Genomic DNA, 20182 nt, shown 5'->3' on the forward strand with positions numbered 1-20182 from the left:
GCGGCTTTTAAGAAACAAAAAGGCAACCGGTGGGACCCTTGAATTTTAACTTTATTAACCTTCAGGTTTTATATCCTCTCAGGGTCCTGCTCACCAGACTCTCCCTCAGCACCACGGTGCACGGGGACCTCACTTTACCAAATTAAACAAAAGCCCGGGTCGTCCCACGCCCCGAGACACCGGCCGGGCAGGGCGGGCGGGAGGGAGGCAGGCAGCACCCCTCCTTCGCCCCCGCCGCGGCCATCGTCCCCAGGGAAGGAGAGCAGGCCCCGCCGGCGAGCCGAGCCAATCCGAGCCGAGCCGAGCCGAGCCGAGCCGAGCCGGCGGGCAGGCCAGCACCTGCGCCGAGGGCCGGCCCGCCGCAGGAGGGAGGCGCGGCTGAGGTGGATGGGTGGGTGGGCGGCCGGGCCGGCGACGGGAGGGCGGGCCCGGCTGCTCCCAGGCGCTGCAGCTGGGCGGGCCGGAGCTCGGCGCTCCCCTCAGGTGAGGGGCAGCGGGAGACGGGGGGGGGGGGGGCGCCGCTGGCTTTCGCCGCCGGGGTGCCGAGGGACGGGGCGGCCTCAGAGGTAGCGGGCGGAGGGGAGGCGCGGGGCCGGCGGGTGGATGGCGAAGGGCGCGACTCGTTCCCCGGCGGGACGTGGGGAGGTGCCCACGGCCCCGGCTCCGAGGCCTCAGGCCGGGGCCCCGCCGGCAGGGCCGCTCCCGGGGGGCGAAGGGGGTTTCGGCTTGCTGTCGTGGCCCTGAGGCGACGGGACCGACGCCAGGAAGCGCCCGCGGGGAGAGGAGCTTCTGGCTTCTGCCCGCAGCAGGGGAGCTGAGCTCCCCCGGAGGAAGGCACCGTCTCTCTCTTTGTTTGCCGTAAACAAGTAAAAAATAATTTATTTCTTTAGTGACACCCTAAGGAGACGGAAGGGAAGTCGTTAGGCAAGTCCTCAGCTTGATCAGTCAAAATTAAATCGACTGCAGGCACTTGTGCAGTAGTGCTGAAGGGCTGTGACGAAGGCAAATGAGAATAAAGATTCCTTAGATGCTTAAACTCTGCGTTTCCCTGTTTTACAGGTTTGGGCTTAAGCGTACTGCACTTGAAAGGGTAAAGTCGCTTTCAGGAAATAACATCCCTGTAATATTTCATACCAGGTTATCAAGGGCGTATCTTCTCACCAACTTATTTTTGGCCCAGCGCAGCTTTGCCCGTACCTAGCGTTTATCCAAATCACAGGTGACATTTGGTGCTGCATCTGTTTGCACCAACGAACGGTGCAAAACTGTCCAGGACAAAGAAACTTCCAGGACAAAGGTCACAGCTTGCGCTTCCAGGTTTGCCCTGCCGTCAGCGGCAGTTGTGTGCATGCTCTTGCAATGCGCTGGTGTTTGCTGGGTTTAATACTTCATGTAAGGGACAACGTTAGAGAAGCCACGATTCACGTGCTTAGTGGACACCATGCCTTGTCCTTGCAGCAAAGGTAGGAGAGTCAGAGCGGACCTAAGTAAATAAGCTAAGCGCAATAAATGTTGAATATAGAAACATTACAATTACTCGATGAATAGGAAAATGTAAAGAAAAACTTTCTTCTTTAATGAAGTTACTTTACTTGTAGTTTAAAGGGTTTTACTTCCTTCGCTTCTTAAGGAAGTCTGTACCAAGTCTTGAATCAGCATGAAATGGATGGGAGTGCTGGTAAATGAATAACTTTAAGTAGAGCTATAAAATGAATGAGTTTTATTTCTCTGGCTCAGGAAGTTATTTTAGAAAGAAACAATACATGTAAGAAACAAGATGTCTCATGCCGGGAGACGATACCAAGATAAGCAATACAGCCACCATGAGAACCATGGATCTGATAGATACGAGGAAGACAGAAGAGCGAGAAAACCATACCCGTACAATGCAAGGTATGTCTTTATCACCTTAAAGAAACATATCACAGCAGGTCTATAATGTCTGTCATCTTTGTTTGCTGTTAAATACCTCCATATTACAATAGTAAAGAAAGCATTTACTCAGCCTTGAAATTGTGAAGCATGAGCATGCCACATTTGGAATCAGGGAGCTATTTTACACTTAGAAATTTAACGTTTTTCTTTGTATTGAGCTTGAGAGGGGGCAGAAACATAGGCTGCGTGACACTGGCAGAGGTGTGAATTTCCTGGGGTTATCTGGATCAAGTTGGGTCACAAGTAGGTGAAGTGTGGCTATGTGTCTTAGTACAGTCCCTGAAGAGGCTGGTCAGCAGGTGACAGCAAGCCATGGCTTGCCAAATATGCATTGCTTAAATGAGAATGTTATGTGACTGAGACCAGCATAGGGACTTACTGAACTCTCAGGTTGCTCTAGTTCAGCTGCGAACGAGTTCATATTAATCTAAACCAAAATTAATTTCAGTAGTCGCAGTCAATAAATGAGTACTTGTTTATGTGTCTAAGGCTGTTTGCGGCTCTTGATAGTGGGTCAGCCCCCATCAGCACAATAAGCAGATCAACTAATAGGTTTGGAGTGACAAATTAACTCCTAGGGTATTACAAGTCTCCTTCCGGCCTGGCCAGCCTACAGCATATTAAATGCAAGCTTAGGCTGTTTTCCTTTAAGGACATGCCAGTGACTGCATTGTAGGAGAGAGGTCTGTAGTTCTAAACACCACTGGCAAATTGGCCATGGCAGTGAAGTGTTTGTCACTCCCATTTTGTCTCTGAGGGCATGATTGTAGGGCAATTTAAGAATAGAGGCAAAGAGGGAGAAGAGATAAATAGAACTAAGATTGTTGAAAAGCTGAAATACTGAAGTACTCCCTGATAATATGCATTTTAGCAAGAAAAACATGATGAGAATAAAAGCAGCAGTGAAGAGCACTGTGTGGACCAGAAGGAATACTTATGGCTAAGTGTAAAAATTTGGATGGTGGTAATCCTATTGCATTATGAAAATAGCTAATGAATTTTTCTTCTGTCTCTCTTAAATCATGAAAAATTGGAGAGAAATGGGAACAAAGGTCAGCCTAATAATCAGAAGCTGAATGACTGTCCTTAGCAAAAGTAGAGATCAGGAATGGATATAGTTAAATTATCTTGAACATATTAGAAGTGAGAGCAGCAAATGCCAGGAATGTATTAATTGCACTGTGGAGAGGAAAAAAAAAAAAAGGGTTGGGATTTTGTTTTTTTTTGTGTGTTTGTTTTTTTTTTATATATAGCATAATATAAGCAATGTGTGAACAGATAGCTATAAATTAAACCACCACTTCTTAATAAAGCACTTCACTGGACATCTTGTTTTTGCTATTAGTTTTAAATGACTGGACATAGAGACTGAAAATTGGTGGACGGACTGTGAGGGCCAACAGACTGTCCCTGTATCCACCGGGGGTTAGAGGAAGGGAAGCTGCAGCTACAGATCTGTAATAGCTATGGAGGTAATTCTTAGAGTCAAGCTGAGAATCTGGGGGGCACCAGACCTCACTACAACTAATCAAAAAACTTTTCCATCAGTTGTTTTGATGGAGTTTGGCTTAACCTAACAGCATTTCCCCTGCTTAGCTCTCACAACAAAACCAGCTGCTTTTGTAAGGAGATTTCAGTATTTTGGTGAAGTCTTATGCTGATTGAACAACAGACCTCCAGATACTATAATGAAATAGATAGGAAGAGTTTTGTGGAAGCCATAATTGGGGTGCCTAATGCTTTCATCCCTTACGAGCAAGACTTTCTAGCCAGAGTATTTCTCTTTCCAAATGCATTTCTGTCTGAAACTCCTATAGCAAGGTTCCTCTCATTGCTGAGGAGAAAGAGTTGCATTACCCAGAACTGGAAAGTCCTGAAGAAAAACAGGAGCAAAGGTGGCCAGAATAGGCCATTGTGAGAAAAAAAGAATCTAAAAGAAATAATTTTTTTTTTCCTAATTGTACTCTGTTGCTAAACATTAGGGGGTTTTTATTTGTTTTGTTTTGTATTCTGGCAAGTAGCAGGATACAATAGAGAGAAGCAGCTGCATCAGAAGTACCAAAGGGATTGCTTTCAAGTTAACTGGAAGTCTTATAAATCACAGAGCTTATTTAATTTATGTGACACAGCTGCGCAGGATGCTTTGGTGGTTGCACAAGACGCGGGACAAAGGTCAGAAAAATCAGAAATCTTTCGGCCAAATAGAGCTGTTGGCAACAGCACACGGAGATGTTAGCATTGGTCTTGTTATTGAATGTCTTAATTAAAATGTAAAAACTACAAAGAACATGATTTAATGTGGATGAATGAGATAATACTTGTAAGTTGAATCTGGAATTGGATGAAGATAAACCTTAGTGAAGTACAGTGATACTAGGAAACAAAACTACAGTTGAAAATGCTGATCAGTGGATAAGAAATTCAAGATAAAAACTGAACAGGAAGATGACTTTTAAAAATAATAATGCTGAATGAGACTTAAAATACCCTCTAATAACAAAATCATCCAGCTGTACCTTGAAAAAGACAAGCTCCAATTCTCCTTCAAATGAGGGAGAACATTTAGATCAGACCAGACGCTTACAAAACAATGTTTCTTTTAACCTGAGTGTTAACTCAGTTTAAAAAGGGCAAACTGCACTTTTCCCATAGAATAATCTAAATCTCACCAACCTTAAAAATCATCAGGCTTCAGATGTGGAGCTGTATGTCATTGCAGCAAAGTGGACAATTCCATTTTGAAGTATACAAATGAAGAGTCTGATTGGAGACACAAGAAACTGGTTTTTTGGGGGTCGATTTTAGATTCCTCTTCAAATATCATCAAAGACCTCAAAAAAAAAAAAAAAAAGAGAAATATTTATGTAGGAAATTTTTTTCCCCACTTTAAAGTCTTTATCTGTTTCTTGTAACAGCTTTCGTTCTTTTAAAAGGCATCTTTGTGAGACACGGTAATTAGAAGCATAAACTTGACAAAACGCTTACCCGTGAAATAGTTGTGCTACTTTACACATTTATTATGTGAAAATAATTATCATTTTTATTCTCTGGGCTGCTGTGGCCTAGCTAAAATGTTTGGTTTTCATGAAAAAGCTGTTACTTGTTTTTATGGGAACAGGAACTCTCCTCACACCCTCCTCCTTGCTACCTTTTGCAAGTACCGTGAACAATTCAGCCAGCCTACTCAGTGAGTGCACAGTTTTCCAAAATAAGAACGATCAAGTGCAAATATCCTTGTGAATACAGATTTATGCAAGTATTTGGGATATTTGCTTTCAAAACACGCAAGCAAAAAAGATGAGATACCTGTGAGTAAACTAGCGTCTGCCAGTTTCTCATGTCCTAATGTTCAGGAGAGAGCAGGATTGAATTAATATACATTAGTCGTTTACTCCATTGTAGATCAACAGAAGACATCCGAGGTGGCCAGCACTCAAGGACTTCTACTGATTGCTTAGACCCTTACTCTAAAACCTCAGGAGCAGCATGGGAATATTTTGGCCCACCACCAGAGTGTTATCCTCCCAAGGAAACCTTCTCGATGAAGTGTTCAAAGGTATGCACAACAAGAGGTATGTGAGATTCTTATTGCCTGCCATCCACCCCTCTCCTTCCAAGGACTTGTCTTGGTTTTGGTTTCTGTGTTTAGAAGCACAACAAAGTGAAGCTAGAGAAATATTAAAAAAAAGAAAACAAAAACAAACTGGGAGAGTTAAAGTTAATGAATGGCTTAACTGTGGGTAACTAGCACGTTTTAGGCATCTAAAAGCAAGATTTACAGAGATATTGAGATACTTGAAAATGCATCTCCAGAGTATGCATCCATAGCATCAGAGTGGGTCATGTGTATAATCGCTCACGTTGTGCAGCAGGAGTTAACCTTTGGGATTTAGGAGTAAAATAGATATTTGCATCTGTAGGCAATTTAAAGATGGCTGTTGAAGATTTGATGCTTGTTTACTTCTGACACATTCTTCTCAGACTTCTTATCAACTCTGAATTTAATCCAGTCATCACTGATACATCTTTATAAAGCAACATTGCAGGAGAGAAAAGTTATTTTATGGACATGAATCCAATAAAACAGCTCTTGAGAAATAACTTGGTTTTTTCATAGCTAGAAAGTGACTACAAGAAGCAGAGAAATGCGCACTAATGTGGGAGGAAATCAGCCTTAATACTTAGTAAACTTGTTCCCATAAACTGAAAAAAAAAGTCGCTGAAATACCCATTACTCCTTTAAAGTTTTCCCTCTTCCAGGACAATGAGCATTCTCACCTTGTTTGTAGGAAAGGTCAACTGCAGTCTGAGTTGAAATTTGCAGTTAGGTGCAAAGTCTTTGACCGAAGTCTATAAACAGCCTTTCAGTGTCCTCCAGCAGCCAGACAAATGAAGAGTTTAGTTGTTGGAAGTAAATTAAAATACATAATGTTAGATTATTTCTTCAATCCGTGAAGGAAAGTTAAATAACACACTCAGTTTGCTCTTAGTATTTCTCTGTATGTGAATATGTGAACAATTTTAAGAGTGAGCTGAACTATCTTCTCTTATAAATATGTTCTGTGTCTTTGTATGCAGTTTGTTTTTCATCTCGAGATTTAACTCTTAACAGTTAGCAGAGCATATTTAATGATACAGAGCCATGCTGATATTTTATCCATGATAAAATTGTATCAGCAATTTCTTCTTCAACAATACTAAATTATTTTAATTTGTCTGAGAAGCTCTAGAAAACTCCATGCCTTATTTTATCACAGCTTTAGAAAAATGAAGTGGCAGGTTATTTTTAGTTTTCAGTTTCACTGGTTGTTTAGACTTATGGATAGCTTACTGTGACTTGCTGGTGTTTTTTTTCCCTGCGTTTGCTTCTCATTATTTCAGTGCATTAAACATCATTAGCATTTTCAAAATGTCCTAGTTTTGGATGCATCAGTTGACAATGATGATTTCAATCCCACCCCTCCCCCATGTATTGCTCAGTGTTTTCCAAAAATTTCATGTCTGAGCTTGCAGTGGAGGAGGGAAAAGAGATTACGTAGAAAATAAACCCTTTTATTAGCAGTTTTATTTAAAAAAATGAAAAGATATTGGAAGTTGATAAGATTAGGACAATGTTACTCCCGTTTAATTTTTGAAATTACCAAGATTTAGCAAGATTTCCTACAATTGTTTTGCAGAATTCTGTATTCCCTGCAGTCATAGTAAATGTTATAAATGAAAAGCAACATGGATTGTTTTCTAAGAAGGTAGTACATGTGAGCTACAACTTCTTACAGCATGAAAAGTTCCTGTAAATACTTCTTAACCATCTCTTTCTTTTGCCAATGATTTATCAGCACTCTGGTGAAATTCCCCCTTCCCAATAACCATAATTCTAAAATAGGCTAGTATCAAACAAGGCCGGGAAATCAAGTGATGTACCACCGTCTTTTGCAAAGCAACAACCGAAATGTGAACCTTAGTTTCTGACTGTGCATCACTCTACTTTCACTATGGTTTTTGTTTTTTTTTTTTTTTCTTTTTTCTTTTGCCGAGCAAATATACTTACGATCTTTGTGCATATTGACCAGTTTGGCAAACTAGAGAGGAATTCTAAACAACCAGAGCTCTGAAAAGTACTTGCTTCACCCAGATACTGCCCTCTTCATCCATGCTTTTCACGAGCAATATCCCAAAAAGCTAAAGCTGAGTTTCAGAAACAGGCAGTTATTTTTTCAGGGATCCTTCGAACACATTAGCTGCAAGCAGCAGCAGAAAAAAGGACATCGTTCTCCTATCTTTGTTATTTCCACCTTCCTTCTCTAATCCACACCCCCTTGTTTTTTTCCTACAACCACCTTAAGAAAATAAACCCAACCCAAATATAATGGAAGAAACAACTGATACTGACCCCTTTTGCTGGTAGGAGCATTTGATGATACCATCTAAGAAACTTCAAAACATTCTGCTCCTTTTTTATCCTTTCATCTTGAAAACAGGAGGAAAAAAGTCTGTTAAAACGTTATATGAGCAATACCTATTCAAAGCCATTCAGGTAGGATCATGTGGCTAGCCGTACTGGATCATACAAGGCACCTAATTACGCATCCTCTCAAACAATGTACTAGAGTGCAAATTTAGGAAGACCATCAGAGTTTGGACCAGTAGAGAGTGAGCGGTCCTCTGGAATACTCTCCAAACTTCTGATTGGTAGAATTTTCTGAATTGGAAAGCTGCATTCACATCTGTTATGTTTGATACCTTTTAACAGACCTATCAAATTTGTTTAATCCTTTTCTGAATCCCCTTTTGAATGTTTGGCCTCCATATTACCTTATGACAAGGAGTTCCACAGTTTCTTTGTGCCACTTGAAGAGGTACTGTTTTGTTCCTTAAAACATTTTAAAGAAGTTGTCTCTGATTCTGGTGGTATTCAAAATACCTAATGATAATCTCATATATGTACCTTCTTCATGAGATTTATGATTTTGGAGTGAAGTCTTCCCTTCCTCCCTGTCACTGTGCTCCTATTGCTTCTTCATAGATTGAAGAATAATCAGTTCTATCCCTATCAAGAGCGAAGTCTTTCCAGTTCTGATTAGCTTGCCAGCCTTATACCTTTTCCAGATCCTTTGTACCCTTTTGAGATGGGCTGACCAGAGCTGCACTCACAATTCAAGATAAATTCCCCAAAGAATCAGACATCTGCATAAAGGTTCTGGTTCTGTAGTTGTATCCTAATGCTTCCTCGCTTTTCGTGTGGTGTTTGACTATCAGTGAACCGATAAAAAAACTGATGTCTTTCCTGAGTGGAAGTGATTTGTTCAGAGCCCATCTGTGTGCTCTGTAGATGGGGTGGGGGTGGTGTGTTTGTGTATGTACATGAAGTGTGAGGTTGATTATTAAACACTGATTTCATTAATTTCTCATTCAAAAGCTTGAGCTCTCAGCAGCCTACCAATTTTACAGTTGGCAATCATGAAGAATTTTTTTGTGATTATTATTAAAACAGACTTCACCATCTCACTTTTCAGTCTTTTCAATTCCTTAGTCTGTGCATCTACCATAGTTTTTTGGTGTGTACTTTTGAGCTGAAGTTCTTTGGAGTCCGCACTTACAGCTCTTTGGGCCATGTTGCAGAGCAGTCTCAGGATGCACAAACTATATTTCCTTTGGATAAAACTAAATGAGAGGGTGAGCTCTAACTACTAGCCGGCACTCTGTCCTTTGGACCAAACTAGAGCTAAAATGAAGTACTTATCTCTCCCCAGAAAATGCATATCATGTAGCCCCTAGGTCTTCAGCTCCAACTGTTTGATTTTACAGATCCACTCCCATTGCACTGCTAACACAGGCATAACTAGTGACAGGCAGCACAAAACAGAGGTTTCTCTCTTAAATTTATTTCTTTGAAAAACTAGTTGTTTCCTCTTACTCTTCATTTTCTTTTAACCACTACTAACCTGTGAGAGGATCTTTTATCCCACAGGAGCTTGTGTCATTTAAGAGCACTACCACTTGGATTGCCTTTCTTCATATATCTGCTGATTCTTTCAAATGACTTTCCTCTAACAAACTATTGACTCTTCCCTGCTATGCGATCTTTATGTCTAGTTTTTCTATGTTTTTTTTCATAGGGATGTCACACTTGTGGATCTGCAGATTACAGATTCAAAAGGCAACAGAAACACAGAAGTCTGCTGCCTTCTGTTTCTGTAGTAGTGAAAGAGACTTGAGGAACAGCTTATAGACTAGTGTAAAGCTGTCTAGATGCTCTATATAATTATATGGGAATTGGACATAAACCATTTGTGATAAAGACAAACCTTTCATCAGCCTTGGAACTACTGCTTGCAATAGCCATTTCTTACAACTTATGCACAATAGTGCGTGCCGTTTAAAGCAGTGCACATTGAAAACAAGAGTTTTTGGCCTGGGGATACTTACAGATTAAATTCTTTCAGAAGAAAACATATCAACTTGCTTTTCACAGCAAAGGTAAAATTTCTGTAGTTCTCTCTTTTGTGTGGAAAAACGAAATCAGTAATCACACTTGCCTTTTAAAGGACCCCCCTTGGGTCCTTTGAAATTATAACCAGATTCCGTGCTTTTTGTTACCAGAGGGAATGAGAGACGTGTTCAAGGCTGGCTGCCATGGCGCTTCCTTTACCTTAGAGAGAGCAAAATCTTGAACCCAAGAGTGAATTGTTGATCTTAAATTGGTCATAGATATTTGGTCACTTGACCTTGAAAACTTTTCATTTTCTTTTTATTATGTATATTGGTGTGAAAGAGGTAGAACAATGCAATTCCAGGATAATGCTTCCTTTAGTTTTGCTTAAACAGTGAAGGCAAACTAAGTTTCTCCCATCTTCAGTCAGTATGTGATTCAGGAAATGCCTGCATTTTGCCTTGTATAGAATTGTACCGTGCTGGTCATAATTTCTGAGCTAGTAATTTTTTTTTTTTTAATTCTTCAACCCACTTGGCATTTAAGGGAGACAGCACTAAAAAGGTTAGAAAACAGTTTGTGGGGGAGCAAGAATAATTGAATCCCTGTTCTTTGCTGCCATGAATACAGCTTTGCACCATGAATAGTGTCAGATTTCTTAAGCATATTGTAGGCACTTCCAAACAATCATGCCTTTAGCCTACATTCTAACATCCACAATTGTTAAAACCTTCAGACCAGTTTCCTCTCAGAAAAAGACAGCATTATGGTTTGTAACAACAAGAAAAGTCTCCAATTTCAAGCATAGCCAGGAGGAAATATCAAACTGAATTTATTTGGAGGAGGAAATAGAGTTAGGGAGTAACAATGACTTTCTCCAGGATATATTCATGCACTAACAAGCCAGCTTTAATTCAAATGTAAACATCTATAAGCTTTTGTTTTACAAACCCAGTATAATTTTTTTTTTCCTGCAGCTATGCCTGCTGGCAAATACTGATAGACTGGAAAAAATACTGAGATGAAAAGTCACCCTAAACACAGGGTTCACACTAGTAGACACTTGGTTTGAGTTATGCCGCTGTTCATAACTATTATACTGCTGCTATTATGTTGCTCTGTTACATCCTGATACTATTCTTCTTGGAGTCAGATATGGGAGCAGGAGGGGAGAATTATTTTCAGAGTGCTTGTATCCCTTGTGGTGATGTTGGGGGAGAATAGTGGTCTGCAAGAGGCATTGGACTGAAGTAAAAGAACTTCTGTAGCTTCAGTTATGTATGTTCAAAAACACTGAAGGGTAATTAAATGTGCATAATACAGGTAACTTTGTGGATGAAAACAAGCATTTGACAAGTATGTTCAGTAGCACATGTTAGATCTTTTCCGTAGTGGTCAGCAAGATACTTACATTTCTGTGGAGGCACCCAACAAGATTAGAAACTGCTGTATTCTGTAGTTACCATCTTCACATTTTGCCCCTACAGTCTGCCATGTTTAGCTCCTTTAAATTATGCTCAAAGCTGTCATACACTGTTCCTGTGGCAGTTAATTTCAACATATTTCTGCTGTAAGAATGGAGCACTAAGGTCCCCTATAGTCTCACTGTAATTAGATGGCTTACCCCTCCTATCTGTTACAAAGTATATTTTAAATACAGTGTGACTAACAGACTGAATTTGCCATCGAGTTTTTTAATCTTGTAATTGTGAAGACAGAGGCTATTAGTAGCGAGAATTGGATGGCGCTGTACAGATTAAAATAATCCCAGTTATTCAAAATGCTTTATTAAAATTGCACAGTAACAAGATACAGTCACAGACCTGCAGATAACCTTTCTGTTCTGAAGTATTTCACTTGGAGGTAAGTCCTGTTTGCTGTGAAACGCAAATGGCCATGAGCAGTTAGCTCTATAAAAACATGCAGGGGAGCTACACTAGTTGCAGATGCCAAATGTTGTCTTTAGCAACTGTTGCCCTGTCAACATATGCAACTTCACTCTGCCCACATCTTTATATCAAATTTTTTTCATCCACCTTTTGGCATTGTGCTAACATGTACTCTATTGTTTTTAGAGAGGGGAGAAATACAACTGAGAAGACTCACTTAAGTGTGCAGGGGAAGATACTGGCAAATTTGATGTTAGCTGTTAGGTATGTGTTAGACTCTAGTCTGTGCTTCTTAACTAAGATTTCCCAGTGAAGTCTGCTCTTTACCAGTATAGAACAGGAGTTGCACCATCTAAGACCACTGGGTTTGCCTTCCCCACATCTGACACAAATTCTGGGGACCAAGAAAAGTTTTTCTCATTAAGAAGTGGCTCTCAAAGCTAATTAATACAGCAGACTGACTATCTATTGAATGTAGCTGTATTTCTTGAGCAGGCAATCTTAGCTCACTTAAAGGAGAAAATCCACCCAGTCAGGAATGTTGCTCACCAAGTGTGACAACTGACAATTGGTAAAGTGAATGAGAGGCTTAGGTTCACAGGTGCCTCCGACCTGACCTACCTTCAGCCAGACTATGATTACTTAAAGAGAAATAACACCCCAATCTTTGTACTTTCTAAAGGCAGCTCAGTTTTGGTTCAAACAGAGGGAGTGGCTATGGAAAGTTGGCCTAAGGAACAGAAGCGTTTGTTTTCCAAACTTTTTAAAAAAAAAAAAACTCCTGCAAGTTTGTTTCGATACCAAGATAATTGTTCACTACTTGAAAGAACTATGGGTACATTAGGAAGAAAAAAGGCTGTTTCCTGAAACGCAGAACGTGAGGTAACCATGCAGAGACCTACCAGTGCTACAATTATATGTACAGTCTTTTACAGCCATTGTGTTTAAATCACTATTGCCAAGTGCTATAGCTTAATGCAAGACCTTTTGCTTCCCACCCTCTCCAAAATTGTGGAAGATGACTCATGCTTGGTTAACAGGAGAGAAATCAAGAACATGCTAGAAGTGATGCTTTAAGGAACTACTGGGAACAAGTAAATGCAGGCAGGGGCTGGGTTGTACTGAAACCGTGTCTTGGTGGCAAGTAAATCTTCGTGTCATACAGTGGTGGGAAACTATGGGGGTAGAGGCTGATGCAGTAGTTCTACAAATTAAGTCCACCCTTTCCTGTGAAAAATGGGATAGCACTGTTTAGAGGATGGGAGGGTATTAAGCAGAAGGAATAGAGCAGGTGGGACAGTAGTTCTTTAAGGGAAGATGATACACAGGAAAAACAGGACAATACATTTGGATCTGAGCACTCTGATTGTGAATGTAAGGCTTCTCTGAATCGTTAAAAACAAGGCTGGTCATCCTTTGAGATTTCCTAATGGAGTGATTATCTTAACTAAAGAGGGTCAACTTATTAAAAGACAATAATAATGTGTCTTTCTAGAGCACATGAATCATTTAATTTTTCCAGTTTTTAACTAGTTTTCCATTGATTTCCAGTAAGACGGATATCTCAAATGAGCATAAATGTGTTGGGCACTTACTTACGTGCCATTTAAATTCAGTTGGCTCTGAGTATGTAGTTCCCTTGGGTCCTTTGAAAAGCCAAGATTCTGTTGGTGTTACATTGCCTAACTCCTGGGTTTTAGGGTTGGGTTGTGTTTTTTTCCGCCTTTGAACATGCTAAAATCTCCCTAATGGAGTAATAACTCAGTGAAAGCTAAATCCCACCACTGGCTGAGGAACACAGAGACCTACAAAAACAATGGTGAGGTGGGGGCTTGGGGTGGAATTGTTTGTTTACGACAAAGCTGTGTATTGCCCTGATCCTGTATCAGTGAAGTTGGTTGAATTCTCATTACTGGTTTTGTACTGGTATACGTAAGGGAAATAATACCATTAGCAAGATGTTTTAATACTTTGCATCCAAATTTAATATTTTTAATCTGTTGCAACTGTTGTCTCCATTTCATTTCCCTTGTTCAGTTCTCCTCCACTGTTTTGGTTCCTCCCCACTTCTGTTACATTTTTGTCCTCTTCCAAAAGCAGAACAAAACCCCTCTTTCCTTTGACGTTTTCTCCCCCTTCCCCCTTATCTATTCCTCCCGCAACTGACTCAGTTTAGCAGAGAGGTGACCAAAGCTGCGCATTGAGCTGTGCCTTTACTCGCTGGGGAATGCCAAACCTGCACTGGCAAGAGAAGTTCAGCTTTTGAGATCCTTTTCAGGACTGACTGCTGCTTTTGTAAGTCACTATATATGGTCAAAATACTTGTCTGCTTCTTTGAAAAAAAAAAAAAAATTACCTCTGACAAGTGGAAAGCTACCCAAACTGGGAAAAAAACCAAAAGACAACTGTCAGTGAGAAAGGCTGGGAGAATGCTTTTTAATGTGTGTGTTGTAGCCTCGAACTCCTCTCTTCCCTTCTCCTGGAGTGACCTTGAACGGGATGTGACACAGGCACCACTGACCTGTGGGGCTCCTACCACTGCTGCCCTGCCGCTGGGGTCAAGGTGTCCCAGAGGGGCAAGCTGGGCACCCCAGAGTGCCAGCTGGGTACTGCTGGTCCCAGTGGTACGTGGCCTGCAAAGGAAGCAGAGGGAGAAAGCAAGCCATAATGGAGAATGACAAACATAAAATATCTTAGAAGTACACAGGGATGTTACGAGGAAAGAATGATACCAAAAGAATCCATGTGCAGTCAACAGAGGAAAAAAGTGACTCCTGTGCCAAGACGCAGTGGAGGGAGACACTTTGAAGGCCTCCTCTATTAGTCAGGCCCTCGTGGGGTCAGGGGAGTTCAGCAGAAACAGCCAAAACCGATTGTTCTACAGTTTGATTCTTGTCAGCTGCAGAAACATAGGAACAAATGTGAATTGACCATTTTACTTTATGTACGCACACTGTGATCCTGACACCTGAACATTGGGGCCATCCTGCCACAGTGCCTGGATGAAAAAGCCTCTTCACAGCTTCCAACACACATGAGACTTGAGCACACAGTTGAGTTACTGGGTACGACACAGTCAGCCGCAGTGTAGTTCTGTGAAGCAGAGCATGCAGATTTAACATCTCATCTCACCTGAAAAGGAGAGTTTCTGGTCTTTCTCTGGTCCTGGCCATGTTATTTCCCCTGCTAAACTCATGCCAGCATGATTGCTCATCAGATACGCTCTGAGTCACTTCAAGTTGCTAAAGTTGCAGGAAAAAACAGCAGCACACAAGAAAAGGGTTGAATCGTTTCCTGCTATTTTAATCTATTAAAACAGCTCTTGGAAGGGCCTAATGCTAGGCCGGAGTTATTACTGGGTAGGGGAAAAAAGTGGTGACTGCCCAGCCAAGGGTAGGAGCCATTAGAATAAGGTCAGCTGCCTGTGGATCTGTACCCTTAACATCCTGCCTGGCTGCTTTGCTGGATGTTTGAGCCCACCATATGACAGACGACAAAACCACTGATCAGTGGGTTAATACCATGGTAATAGCCCAGCATGCACCTGGAACGGAAGGGAAAGAAAAAGTGAATAGTAGATTAATAGTATAAATTGGAAGGCTGCTGTTTGTTCTAGCAGGAAGCCTACCCGCAGCAAAAAAAGACTGGCTTCAAAGTTAACAAGTATGATACATTGAAGTTAGTATCCATTGCAGATTTAGATTTTATGGAATGTATGACACAATTCTCTGGAAAGCTCTGGCAACACCTACTGTCTTCTAGATTGCAGCCGTTCTCACCTTCAGTGCTGAAAAGCAGTTGGAAAGGAAATGGAAATCCAGGCGCCCAGACTTGAGTCTCGTTACTTGCTCAGTACAGAGAGGGTTAGTTCCCAAAGCCAGCTGTTCACTGTGCTAATTTTGATACAAATCAGTAACATTTTAGATAGATCCCAAGATTTTGAACTTGAGAAAGGAGAAAATAACCAAACCAGTGGAGAGCTGAGATTTTTAGACCTTCTGTCATTTTACACTCAAGTCTTGTAATGTGTTCATTGTTGCATGAGATTAGGGAATAGTTGTAGAGGTAAGTAACTTCCCTGTAGGAAGACCTTTGGCAGTCTAGTTTCTGCAGCTGTAACTCAGCTATAATGTACCTAACCGGCCTGTGAAAGCAGGAGTGGCAGCACAGACTCAGAAGCATGGCTTTTAAATCAGCCCTTTCTGCCAGCAGCACACTGCTTGACATAGGTCACTGCTGGTATGTGTGTGTTGGCATACCTTGACAGAGCTAAGTTTCAAAACTTAACTGTCCTTTTATTCCTTATTTCTCAAGTCTGTCTATCCTGTTCATACTACTCTAGTAGGATTGGGTATCAGCTTGTAACTGTCACAGATCAAAGTTGCATGAGGCTTTTGGGGTGTCCGGGTCAAGATCTGAACATGCTGTAGGGCTTAATATTTCCATCAAAGCCCTGATGATTGTACAAGGCCTTAGGGTCTTCTACTAATTGTCTGCTGCTTTCACAAACTCTGCTGGCTCTCATTGTAGACCTGTAATTCACACCTTCGTTCTACATACTGCTTATCATTTTAGGATTTTCTTTAATACAGGAGGCTTTGTTATTGCATTATTTTTTTTTTTAAAGTTAATCCATGTGATGCAAATGACTGATGGAGTAACTGCTAATGAGCCTCTCTCCATTGTTTAATTACTCTAATCATTTCTGCAGCGGGCATATGTGAAAACTGTACAGGTACATACAAAACCTGTCCAACCTGAATGCCCTGTCTAAGGAAATTTTTCAAGCATGCCATTAAAGCATCTACTGCTGCCATTAAAAATACAGTAGACCTACACTGATCATATTTGTCATCCCATGAGCAAAGAGACACGTTCTGCCAGCTCTACTGTGGTACCAGCAATCAGCTCAGTGATGTTAAGGGGTTGCATACAGAATTTGTGTGAATACATAGGAAGCTTTGGAGCAGGGTCATTGAGGATTGGGGTTAGTTATAAATGCGGGGAGGTTAGCAGCAGGTGCTGACTACTTTGACAACAGAAAATTGCCTTTTCTAAAGCTCAGCAAGATGATGTACAGGAAAAGTTGATGCTCAGTGGGTCAGAGTGCCTCACCAGTGATAGACGAAAAGGAAATTCTGAAGACAGCAGTAGAAGAAAGCTGACTGGTCATGAATTTCCAACTTCCAAGTTCCCAAACATATTTAAAATTTATGTTTCCCTTAATCAAATGGTCTTTCCTCCCTGTAGACTTTTAAGAACTGCTTCCTGATGGAGCATCTAGGAAATCAGTAGTCGGCCCTTAAAAAGGGAAATGGCCTTCTGCGTCCAACGCCGTCCAGGGGCCTGAGGACCTAAATTGATTCCCTGTATTTGGAAGGCATATTATACAGCTCAACTGAGCAGACAAAAAATATCTGATCCAGTTCCAATGAATGTCCTGTACAGCTATTACTCTTTCAAAATATTTTGAACAGTCCTGGTAAAGTGATGACTCTGTACCCATTAAAAACATTGAGTCTTTTGGCTGCATTCTTTGAATTTGGTACAAGGAGTTCCAAATCCTGTCTCATGGACCAAGATGTAAATTTCTCTTTGCGTTTAGCTTCACAAGTATTTCCTTTGAAATATTTGAAGCCTCCTGAACAGATTTGGTAACCAGCATGGTTATTGCCCTGCCTTACAGAAATGGTTGTGCGGAAGGGTCAAGGAAAAGGCATGTTGTCATGCAGAAATCAGCATCACCTCTAAAGAACACATAGACAGAACTGCACGCTTAGTTCCTCCTCAACAAGAGCACTTTGTCTCCTCTGCCTGCTTTACCTAATTCCTTTTAGGATATGGAATCTATGTACGCACCTGCGTATGTATATATGTACACACACACACGTGCACGCAAACTGAAACATGCCGAGCCTCAGATATTCTATTCCCAGGTATTACCACCATTATCACTGCTCTCCTTTGTGCTTCTGGGATGGTTTGCAAGGCCATGACGTGAATGGGCTCAGTACCTACTTACAGCTCATTAGCAGAAGTGAGGGGACCAGTCTGGGTATGGGGGAAGCAGGAACTCCTGAAGTGGCCAAAGGCCCTTGTCAAACCATTGCAAGCAACTTCCGGTGACGAGGAAGTGGCAGCAGGAAGGTGCTTGTTACCTCAGCCCTCTGTGGAGGGAATAAGAATGGGCAGAATGAGAATATCCGATAATCCTTCATGGTGGCTGTCACTGGCTTTCTTCAGTTAGAAGCATCTGGCAACACGAGAGGAATTTGTCTAATTCACTTGCATGCTGCTTCAGCCCTTTCTTTTCAAGCCCATACAGCCTTGACAGCAACCAAGCCATTGCTAAAGAGGAAAATGCCATGCTGATCAACGTTAGCAGCATAAAATAAAAGTCTGTATGCAAATTGCAGATCCTGCCCCACTTTAAAGACAAATATAGGACCACTGTGTCGAGCATCTTACGTTCTTGGCTGTCAGACTGCAATGAAATAATAAGATTCACAATTCTGTAATTAACTTCAGAACTTGAGGAGCAACACGCCTGTTGCACTAGGGGTTTTCATTTCCCGAATAGGCAAGTCTAGCTGTGCTACACTTCAACATCCGTCATGTTTACTGATCTTAGTCTGACCCCTAGTGAGCAGTCACAGAATAATCAAATTTATCTAACAGATGCTGCACCTTCCTGACAGGCAACTACCACAAAAAGTCGTCATTTATCCAGGGGTTTGTTTTTTTTTTTTTTCTTAAAAAAAACCTTGGTTACTTTTATCAGTAGCATAACATAAGAAAAAAGAAGAGAAGAGTCAGTTCAGAAGTCATAAGGCTTTCTTCTGAAGCTGGGGGTGTGGAAGAGAACACATGACCTGGTATCAAATTCACTTAACTTACCTCTGCATATAAGGTGGTTTTTGCCTCCTTCCCCTCCTCCTTTTTTTGTGCAATCAGGAACTGCTTCTTCAGATTTATGAAGAGATTTTTATCTCTGAAAGAGATGAAGTGGAAGTTGCATCTGGTTAGATAAGAAGTTTAAATTAACAAACACTTAGAAAGACAAAAAAAGGGTGTAAGTTAAAGCAGTAAACACGTTTTAAAGGACCTAAATAACTGAACAATATTTTTAAGCCATTAGAATCTTCTAGGTTTTTGTCAGCTTTAAGCTCAGCATTTTGTTCATACTGGATATTTCTTGCTCAGTGTGCTTATGCCAAGTAGTTAAGGCCAAAATACAATCACTGTGCGCTTGCCTTGGCACTAACACAAGCACAGTAAAATTTTTTATGGATTTCTTTCCCTGTGTGAAGATCCATTTATCAAGCACACTGACAAATTAAAAAAAGTAATTTGCCAAACCTCTGAAATGTACCCACAAGAGCTTGCGCTTTTTTTTTTTTTAAGTGTTCTTCTGTAGCTGTAGCCAAGAGGACTCTCTCAGTAATAGTGGTCTCTGTCTATGGTTTTAGTGTACTTCTGTCACCCCCAGTTTGCACAAGACATGATTTTGATATCTATTCCCATCTTTCTGCTCCTTACAGGCATTTTGAAGTTTGTGGAAATCACGGTTAACCTTCTGGTGCTGATTTGTGTGGGCGCTGCCCAAGCCTCTGTTGCAGGCTTCACGTCCCTTGGTGGCTTCGGCACTGGATCCTTTAGCCTGAATTCGGCCTATAGCCCCTTTGAGGGCACAGAGCTCCAGGAGGTGAGGGAGCTAGACATGCAGTTCACCCAGATGAGAGCCCCTTGCGTGTACGGCGGAGTAGCCTTCAGCTTAACAGCAGCAGTACTTACCCTCGTCTTCCTTGTCGTGGGGGCAAAACCCATCCAGCAGCTCAGGATGGGGCTGCTGGTAGGCGAATGTGCCTTCAACCTGCTGGCTGGCGTGGCGTACGTCGCGGCGGTCGGCCTCTACCTGCATTTTGTCAGCCAGGTGAACTCCACAGAAGTTTGCAAGAGGCGCGAGAGGCTGTATGCGCGCCGTGGTTATACCTCCATGAACTGTGTGGTCCAGGGCGGCGACGCGGCCGTCGGCCTTTTTGGTGTCGCTGCCGCCTGTTTGTACTTTGCCAGCTTTGTGGTCTGCATCCTTGCTATCCGAACTGTCCGCGCCTTCCAGAGCCATGCAGCCAAGGCTCAGCACAGCCCCAAAAGCGGCAATAGAGACAGAGGCGTCAGAAACCACCATGCTGTCCACAGGACCTCTGAAAGCTCCCACAACATCCAGGCTCTTGCCACATTAGTGTGAAGTCAGCTCTGGGACTGTGCCAGTGAGCTGGGCCTTCAGCAAGGGACAGACACTGGGTGTCGCATGCTAAACAGGCGTCCAGTCCACAATATATTGTCCTACAAGGTGCTGAAGTGTATTGAATCACCAAATGTAGCAATACTGCTATAACATGATGTAATAAAATTGACATTGAGCAGA

The 20182-nt window shown here is 41.8% G+C and overlaps 1 protein-coding gene across 3 annotated transcripts; it reads left to right on the plus strand.

The window, feature by feature from the left end:
* Positions 1 to 394: 394 nt before the first annotated feature.
* Positions 395 to 20182, plus strand: LOC128138914 (MARVEL domain-containing protein 3-like). 3 transcript variants are annotated; one of them, XM_052780644.1, is made up of 5 exons: positions 441 to 483; positions 1738 to 1893; positions 3957 to 4107; positions 5338 to 5507; positions 19296 to 20182. In XM_052780644.1, exons 2-5 carry the CDS (start codon positions 1785 to 1787, stop codon positions 20000 to 20002), a joined length of 1137 nt encoding a protein of 378 aa, XP_052636604.1. In that variant the 5' UTR covers positions 441 to 483; positions 1738 to 1784; the 3' UTR covers positions 20003 to 20182. The 3 variants fall into 3 exon arrangements, 2 of the variants coding, with proteins under 2 accessions (XP_052636611.1, XP_052636604.1); XM_052780651.1 differs by lacking the exon at positions 3957 to 4107 and having other exon boundaries at positions 395 to 483; XR_008234189.1 differs by lacking the exons at positions 441 to 483; positions 1738 to 1893; positions 3957 to 4107; positions 5338 to 5507 and adding an exon at positions 10188 to 14049 and having other exon boundaries at positions 19296 to 19427.

This window comes from Harpia harpyja, chromosome 1, assembly GCF_026419915.1.
Source record: "Harpia harpyja isolate bHarHar1 chromosome 1, bHarHar1 primary haplotype, whole genome shotgun sequence".
Classification (NCBI taxonomy): Eukaryota; Metazoa; Chordata; class Aves; order Accipitriformes; family Accipitridae; genus Harpia; species Harpia harpyja.

Coding starts and splice junctions, on each gene's coding strand:
- LOC128138914 (XM_052780644.1), top strand. CDS start 1,785: ATGCCGGGAGACGATACCAAGATAAGCAATACAGCCACCATGAGAACC. Junction 1,894..3,956: donor CCATACCCGTACAATGCAAG/GTATGTCTTTAT, acceptor TCTGGCAAGTAG/CAGGATACAATAGAGAGAAG. Junction 4,108..5,337: donor GCACAAGACGCGGGACAAAG/GTCAGAAAAATC, acceptor ACTCCATTGTAG/ATCAACAGAAGACATCCGAG.